This window comes from Drosophila grimshawi, unplaced genomic scaffold, assembly GCF_018153295.1.
Source record: "Drosophila grimshawi isolate 15287-2541.00 unplaced genomic scaffold, ASM1815329v1 contig_1377, whole genome shotgun sequence".
Taxonomy (NCBI): Eukaryota; Metazoa; Arthropoda; class Insecta; order Diptera; family Drosophilidae; genus Drosophila; species Drosophila grimshawi.
This window is the reverse complement of record NW_025062900.1, coordinates 11539602-11547710: the sequence shown is the minus strand read 5'-3', so window position 1 is coordinate 11547710 and position 8109 is coordinate 11539602. Positions and strand designations below refer to the sequence as shown.

General features: G+C 46.4%; 4 protein-coding genes across 4 annotated transcripts; 1 reads left to right on the top strand and 3 right to left on the bottom strand.

Annotated features, from left to right (window-relative positions):
• Positions 1–417: 417 nt before the first annotated feature.
• LOC6562411 (serine/threonine-protein phosphatase 2A activator) lies at positions 418–2113 on the bottom strand. Its single transcript, XM_032735890.2, has 4 exons — positions 1948–2113; positions 1241–1864; positions 968–1176; positions 418–895 (listed from the first exon to the last, which is right to left on the bottom strand). The coding sequence occupies exons 1-4, from the start codon at positions 1973–1975 to the stop codon at positions 521–523; spliced, it is 1236 nt and encodes a 411-aa protein (XP_032591781.1). The 5' UTR covers positions 1976–2113; the 3' UTR covers positions 418–520.
• Positions 2114–2545: 432 nt separating this feature from the next.
• On the bottom strand, positions 2546–4066 carry LOC6562412 (reticulon-4-interacting protein 1 homolog, mitochondrial). Its single transcript, XM_001988437.3, has 3 exons — positions 3474–4066; positions 2803–3408; positions 2546–2747 (listed from the first exon to the last, which is right to left on the bottom strand). Exons 1-3 carry the CDS (start codon positions 4011–4013, stop codon positions 2643–2645), a joined length of 1251 nt encoding a protein of 416 aa, XP_001988473.1. The 5' UTR covers positions 4014–4066; the 3' UTR covers positions 2546–2642.
• Positions 4067–4372: 306 nt separating this feature from the next.
• On the top strand, positions 4373–7383 carry LOC6562413 (phospholipase A-2-activating protein). Its single transcript, XM_001988438.2, has 5 exons — positions 4373–4616; positions 4691–5557; positions 5629–6018; positions 6089–6328; positions 6567–7383. Exons 1-5 carry the CDS (start codon positions 4459–4461, stop codon positions 7276–7278), a joined length of 2367 nt encoding a protein of 788 aa, XP_001988474.1. The 5' UTR covers positions 4373–4458; the 3' UTR covers positions 7279–7383.
• On the bottom strand, positions 7336–8078 carry LOC6562414. Its single transcript, XM_001988439.3, has 2 exons — positions 7665–8078; positions 7336–7604 (listed from the first exon to the last, which is right to left on the bottom strand). The coding sequence occupies exons 1-2, from the start codon at positions 8016–8018 to the stop codon at positions 7434–7436; spliced, it is 525 nt and encodes a 174-aa protein (XP_001988475.1). The 5' UTR covers positions 8019–8078; the 3' UTR covers positions 7336–7433.
• Between the last annotated feature and the right edge of the window lie 31 nt (positions 8079–8109).

Here is an 8109-nt window from a genome sequence, read left to right as displayed (position 1 = left end):
TACATTTTATATGTGCGAAACAGTGATGATAATTTTGTTGATATGTTTCACCTACGGACTCAGAGTGCTTAAGTCAATTGAGTAGATTTCCTTGATGACTTTTACTGCGTTACTGCGGCCATTCTCAGTTGATTGCGTTGCTGTCCTTTGCATTGTGGCAGCTGCATAAAAATGTCATTAAGTGGCCAATTTACAGCAATTGTGCATTAATGAAATGGTATGTATGTCTCTGTATGTGTATTGTATGGTTGTATGTATAAGTGTGAAATTGTTGTGCAATTGCCGTCGTTTCCGTCGCTTTTCCATAATTTCGCATATAAAAGTTCACTCAATGCAAAAGCAGCTCAAACTGTGAGAAAAAAAAACGTAGCAAGGCACAATACCTGAAAAACTGTTGGCAAATAAAGAAAACCCTTGTTTTAACTGTTTGAAGAATTTATAATTTAGCATACACGATAATTCGAATGTTTTGAACGAAACTACAATTAATTTGAACAGATTCGTTTTGTAGATGTACACTTTAATCTGCATGCCGCTCCTTGGGTTCGCTGGCTGGCTGTTTTGTGGGATTATCGCCGGAACCCTCGATGCCCACCAATGATGCTGAAGATCCGGGCCGCAGGACAACGCTGCTGTCGCTACTCTCGCTGCTCGAATCGCCCACACTCAGATCGGTGTTCAAAGCCTCCGCTGGCGGTGGTGGTGGCGCCACAATTGGCATCGGTGGCACCAGATTCCCTGTCGCCGGCATTGTTGCAATGCAAATGCGTTTCGAGGGCGGCGGCGCCGCTTGACCCAAACGTGCACCAGTTATCATTGTGCCCGCTGTAACCGGGTCGAAAGACATTAGTTCGCCAAAGTAAACATGCTGGATAACGGGGAACTTGGACAGAATCTGGCAAAGATTTAGATAAAGATTGATTAAACATATGTATATATTATATATATATGGGAGCAGAATACGCGCCTCTTTTTGATACATTTTAACCAGGCCCGAATTGATTTTGATCCAGGATGGCACGGCCGTAATGCTCCACAGCTGATTGGAGTGCTCGCCAAAGTGACCCGTCTTCACCTTGCAAATGTAATCGATGCAACTGATGAACATGAACTGATTCTTATAATCATTTATAATCTGCTCATCCACAAATTTGGCGGGATCAAAAGGACTCTTGACTGCGAAATCAAAATAGATATTAAATTAATGCACCACAAGAATAAAGAAATGGAATACAATTACCCGCTAGCTGGGCACTGCCCCAAATAAAGGGCACAAACTGAAAGTCGTCCAGCGACCAGACTCCCTGACTCCCAGCGGGTTCCATGTTGTACGTGCGCTGCAATTGTCGGGCAAACTCCAAATAGCGCTGAAACAGACGCAGTGCCGCACCCACAATGTCCTGGTCCTGCAATACTTCCGCCTTGAACAGGGCGCACAGAAAGAAGAGAAAGGAGAGCTCATGCCCAGTGCCATAATCGATGCGTGTCGCATTCCCAAATCCCTCCATCAGATACTGCATTAATTCGCCGAGATATTTGTGCTTGGACACGGGCAGCACCTGCCTCAGCATGCCGGGCAACTGTTCATGCATGGCGCGCGACCAATCCCGATACGCTTTATTCCCGAATCGTTGCGGTTGCTCTAGCGGCGGATGCTCCTCGACCAAATGTTCCAGTGAATCGAATAAGCCGAGCAATTTGCGCAGCATATCCGACTCGTGTATTTCATCCGTCGTCTTAATGCCCTGTATGGCTGAGCTGGTGCCATTAATATAACCAATTAGATCGTGATACGCACGCGATCTTTGCCACTGGGCCAAATGATGAATATTATGGACTCGCTTCTCGATAGCCGGCAATTTGCCTGAGGGAATCGAATCGGGTTGCGATTAAATGACGTGATTAAAATGTTATATTTCAACTAATTGGTAATGTTTGAGGTTTCACCTTCTGTCATTGCATTGGCATCGGCCATGCTTTCAACTGCTGATTTGATTTGTGATTTTCTTTTTCTAATTTGTGTAGTTGTTTGCAAGAATTACGTTTTGTTTTGAGAAATATACATGCGATTACATACAGTGTGACCGCGACTGCCAACAGCTGTTTGTGCAATGTGACCGCTTGTTGCGAATATAGCGCAAGAGTGTTGCATACTCCAGTTCATTTGAATCCACTCATTTTTGGATGCACATTAACTGATTCCTTCTATTTTTTTGAGGCAACGGAGGGCATTACATATATTTTCTTATTCCCCATTATTAATTATTATTATTATTTAACCCAGTTAATATGCACTATCTAATTCAAAATAAGCTATTGATGTGTAGCATGCCAATCAATTTGAATCAAGTTTTCTTAAATAAGTGTGGTTGATTATTAAGATTATGTTCATATTCAGCAACTTTCTTTTGCAAAAATAACTCCACTTACATCAAGATCTATCTGACTTTTTTGGTTATCATAGTTGAGTTATTAGGATGAAAAGCAAGTTCTGCTTACTCCTTATTCTCATGAATGAAATAAAGTAATCCAAGATTAAACAAGATAAGAGTGATTAATATATAAGAATCATTATTTTCAAGAATTCGACTTAAAATATTAAATATGCACAATAGCACCCGGAGCAACAATAAAATACAGTCTTAAAGCTTCACCACAATTTTGCCGCGCATATGACCGCATCTTAAGCGCTCGAAGGCTTTCGGCAAATCCTTGAAATCGAAGCTACTGTCGATCTGCGGTATTAGCTGTAAGGATGATATAGATGAGTAGATATAGAATGGAATTAGAGATTAGGCCCACCTTACGACGCTCGACGAGACGCTGCAGGAACTGAATGCCATGCGCCGCTGGTAGGAAGTATCCCCATTTGACCAATCCTCCACGCTGGCTAACTGCTCTCACATTCGTCCTTAGCAGGTCGGCGACATTTTGCAGGGCACCCAAGCCCAATCCCTGCTTGTCAATGTTAGCCAGCAGCGGTGACGAGAATGTGATGTACTGCCGGAAATCGTAAGGCAAATCAGCCGCCTGCTGACCGCCCTGCCCGGCGCAATCCAAGACCATGTCGTATGGCGCATAGCTCGATAGCTGTTCCATGTCAACGGGATTCGTGTAGTCAACAACGCAATCGGCGCCCAGACAACGCACCATCTCCACAGCGTTCTCGCTGCACGTGGCCAGCACTTGGGCGCCCTGAGACTTGAGTATCTGGATGGCCAGTGTGCCAACGCCACCCGATCCTCCAAGAACCAGAACACGTTTATTTGCACCACCACCGGCTGATGTTGTGGCGCCACAGGGACCACCCAAGCCGCCACTTATATATATGCCCGACCAGGCAGTCAATCCGGCATAGAGCACACTGGCTGCCTCGCTGACATCCAGTTCCTTAGGAGCCGGACCGAGCTTAAGAAATACAAGTGGACTGATTCAAAATTGAACTGTACACGATCAACGTTGTGAAGACTTACACAGGACGCGGGCACCACAACGTATTCAGCATGAGCGCCATTGGCATTTGATAGGGGAACCACACCCCACACCCGCGTGCCCAGCTTCAGTTCCCCCTTACATGGGCCCATGCCCATTTGAACCAGTTCGCCGCAAAATTCACGACCCAGCGTCAAGGGGAATTCAATATCATCGCAGGGATCGCAGCGCATTTTGTTCAGCAGCGTCGATCCATAGCCGCGTAGCATGGCTATATCGATGGGATTAACGGCTGTGGTACGCACTCGCACCAGGCAATCACCGGAGTTGCGGATTTGGGGTAACTTGAGTTTTTCAGAGAACTGCAACTCATCGATGTCGCCATAACTATGCAGCTGCCAGCCGCTCATCTTAAGAGACGATTTCGAATAAGTTGGTGGAATTTGTGTTGCTGTTGGCGCTTTCGGTTTCACATCTTGTGTGGTTGCCGCATCTGCAAAGTTGCGTGTGGCAAGCAGACCACGAGACAGCAATCCAAATCGTTGCAGCGGCACGCGTATATTTGCGCCGGCTGCCTGCATTTTAAAAACTCGTATTTTGCTTTTATGTTTACAGGCGTAACCTGCGCATACGTAACGCAGTGGCGTATTTCAATTTTAAGAGAGACGTAAGAAGAAACGTAGAGTAACAGGAATAGTACGCTGGTCAGCAATTCTGATAGTTGGCATATTGACTTGATTTTATGTTCTTTTCGTGCTCGGCTATTTATTTTGAAGGTGAATAGATATATGTTTATATATATTTATTTTTGTAAATATTATTTAAAGCTTAGCAATTTTTATAACTTCAGCTAACTAGTCAGTTTTGCTTGCGATTAACATGCTCTGCATACTGTGCTGAGATATCGATATCGACGACATTCAGATACTCTCATCACTACAAAAAATACTATTTGCCAACAAAAGCCGGCGAAAAATTCCATAGTTAGTGAATTGCAAAAAAAAAAGTAAAGAATAGAAAAGAAAGATGGAGCCAACGCTGGACAACTACAAGATTAGCTGCGAGCTACTGGGACACAGCCTGGATGTGCGTGCCGTGTCTGCCGGTGGCAGGACACCAGACGGCGCCCAAATGATTTTGTCTGGTTCACGGGACAAAACCACAAAACTATGGAAAGCAATTGGGTTCGTACACAAAGACAAAGAAACAGTATTTTGTCATCGCCAGTCTCAAAAAAAAATTGTTTATAAACAAATAGGGACGAGTACATTGAGAGTGTAACGCTGAAGGATCACAAGAACTTCATATCGTACATATACTTTCTGGAATCGGAGCAATGGATTTGCACTGCCAGCAATGATGCGACAATCTGTATTTATAATCAGGACGCCTTTGTGCCCCTATTGACGCTTAAGGGTCACGAATCGACGGTTTGCAGCTTGGCCGCCGGCCTCAAATCGCGCAGTATCATCAGCGGCAGCTGGGACAAGACCGCCCGTGTCTGGCTCATCAGCGAGACGGGCGATGTGACCTTCACCGTTCTGCAAGGACACGAGGCTGCTGTTTGGGCGGTGGCCACGATTCCCGCCCAACAGAAATATGTGACTGGTGGCGCAGACAAGTGTATTTACTACTGGAATGCACAAGGCGAGAAATTGCGCCTACTCAAAGGTCACACGGACTGTGTGCGTGCTCTGATCCCGCTGCCCGCCAATTCTCTATTGTCCTGCGGCAATGATGCAGTGCTCCGCTTCTGGAACGAGGATGGCGAATGTGTGCGTGAGATGAGCGGTCATACGAACTATATTTATGCCATGGCCGGCAATCCCGCACTGGGCGAGCACATTGTGTTGTCCTGCGGCGAGGACAGCACCTTGCGCATGTGGAATGTCATAACGGGTGAACAGTTGGGCGATCCCATTGTCCATCCAGCAATATCGGTGTGGTCAGTTGCCTGTCTGCAGAATGGTGATATTGTCACCGGTTGCAGCGATGGCGTCGTTCGCGTCTTCACCAAAGATCAGTCGCGTCAGGCAAAAGAGAGTCTCTTGCGCGCGTTTGACATGGCCGTCGCCACACACAAGTCCCAGCTAAGCGAGGAAATTGGCGGTGTCAAGAAGACAGAGTTAGTAATGAAGAGATTCAAGGTGATTCTCTAATCGGCAATTAATAATTCAAATTCTATCCTAATATCAGTTTGGCCGGACAGGAGGCACTGTTGTCAAATGGCACACGGGAGGGGCAAACAAAGATGGTGCGTCACGTGGATGGATCGATCAAGTGTTATGTGTGGGAGTTGGGCAAGTGGAAACTGGTGGGCGATGTTACCGGTGCCACGGGCGGCACACAGGAGAACTCCGGCAAGAAATTGCACGAGGGCAAGGAATATGATTATGTGTTTAATGTGGACATATCCGATACGGAGCCGCCAATTAAGCTGCCCTACAATCGCGGCGAGGATCCCTGGCAGGCCGCCCAACAATTCATTCATCGCAATAATCTGCCTCAGGCCTATCTCGATCAGGTCGCGAACTTTATCATCAAGAATTCTGATAATGCGCAAACGGTGATAGCGCAACCTACAACGTATGTAGAAGTTGAGCCTAAGCGAAGATGCGCAATAGATTTAAAGTATTCCTAAAAATTTGTTTTACAGCGGCTATCAGGATCCGTTTACTGGTGGCTCGCGCTATGTGCCCGGCTCCAGCAGCAGCAACGTGCAAGGCGCCGGCAACATGGACCCCTTCACAGGCGCCTCCAGCTACTCCACGGCCAGCAGCAATACGCAGTCCGGCACCAATGTGAACTTTGTGCGTGGCAGCGATAAACACTTCCCAGTTAGCACTTATCGCACCTTCGACACATGCGATGCGAAAAAGGTGCTGGAGAAGATGAAGTGAGTTGGACCTGATCACATAAATGTTAGATTCAAAATCTGATTGCATATTGTCCATATTCTTGATGGAAACCAGTCCTTTTTCTAGATTCGAACTGTTTCAAAAATGAGACTACGAATTAGCACTATTGGCTATAATTAGAAATATAGCCCAAACTCATAATTACACTTCAATTAACTAAAGTATATTTAAAACGAGACTTAAATTTACTTTTCTTTCGTTCTATTTTTTTTTTAGAGAGTTCAACAACAAACTAACCTGCGAGGAGGGCAAAGTGGGCGATGAGATTTTACTTGCCGTCATTCGTCTGACGGAGAAGTCACCCGAATTGGATCCGACCGCATTGGAGGCGCTGATGATGCTACTCAAGTGGCCAGCTGGCATGCTCTTCCCGGTGCTGGATGTACTGCGTCTGGCTGTACGCCATGAGGTGGTCTACAGTCTACTGCACAATAGTCACAATGTGTTGAATTTCGTGTTGCCCCAACTGGGCGGTGCGGCGGCCAATCAACTGATGGTTTGCCGCTGCCTGGCCAACGGGTTAACCCACCCGGAGGGGCGTAAACAGATTGAGGCGCAGCTGCCGCATATTGTGGAGCTGGTCAGCGGCATTCGTGCGGGCAGCGCCAATTTGCAAATAGCGATTGCAACATTCTATTTAAATGTGAGCATTTCACAGACGCTGGACGTGGCACGGCCGGAGGTTTGCCATGCGACTACCTCAGGTATTGTGGAGCTGCTGAAGTGGGCCAGCGATCTGGAGGCCTGGTATCGCTCAATGCAGGCCATTGGCAATCTGACGACAACGTCAAGTGGACAGGAGACGATCGCTCAAGTTGTCTCCGTCGACTATGTGATGGACAAGTTGCGTGAGCTGACAAACACACAGCAGGATGAGAACTTCACCAAGGTCAACCTGGTGGGCCAGGCGCTGCTCGCCGTATTTTAAAGTCCAGCGTTGCTTCATACATTAAGTTTTACAAATTTCTACATATTGGGAGTGTCGTTTTGAGAGTCTAATTTAATAATAATAAAAACAAAAACATTTTGCTTAGCTTATCAACTATAAATATATATATATATATCGTTATGTGTGTATATGCATTATTCAGTTTTTGTTGGCTGCTCAGCAGCTGCCTCTGCTTTGTCCGGTGTCCCCTTCCGCGTTTGGATGCGCTCCAGCAACTCGAGCTTCCAGCGCTCCTCGGGAACACCCTTGGCCCAGTCCGGTATTGTCACGTTTGGCAATGTTATCTTCGACATGGCTTTGAGTATCTGCAAGACGTGCTTATTGTTAAACCTCATATATAGATTGCATTTATTCATTTTACTCACCTGCTCGGTGCGCATTTTGTCCAGTTCCATTTGGAGCTCCTGCGGTCGCGGCTCGTTCCACACTTGACGCTCGATTTCCGCATCGGCACTCTCAATTGAAGGCATATTGGGATCACCGTAAATCACCTCGGCGGTCATCAAATCGATATCCCCATCATTATCCTCACAATGATTCATAATCTCGTTTGGCAGAACGCTCGCATCGTCGGCATCTGTTGCCAGCGGCTGGTAGTCATCATAGGCATGCGAGTTGTCGCTATCATCGCTTTGATCGCCAATCTGTGGATGCTCAACTGCTGGCGCTTGAAAAGTGTGCTCCTCCCCGGGATCTGTTGGTAATTCGGGACCGCCCATTTTAGCAGCGAGCAAGTAATGAAAATAAATAACAATCTTTGATTGTTCGATACCGATAGGCAATAGTCGGTGCAGCGCTGTAAACTCACTG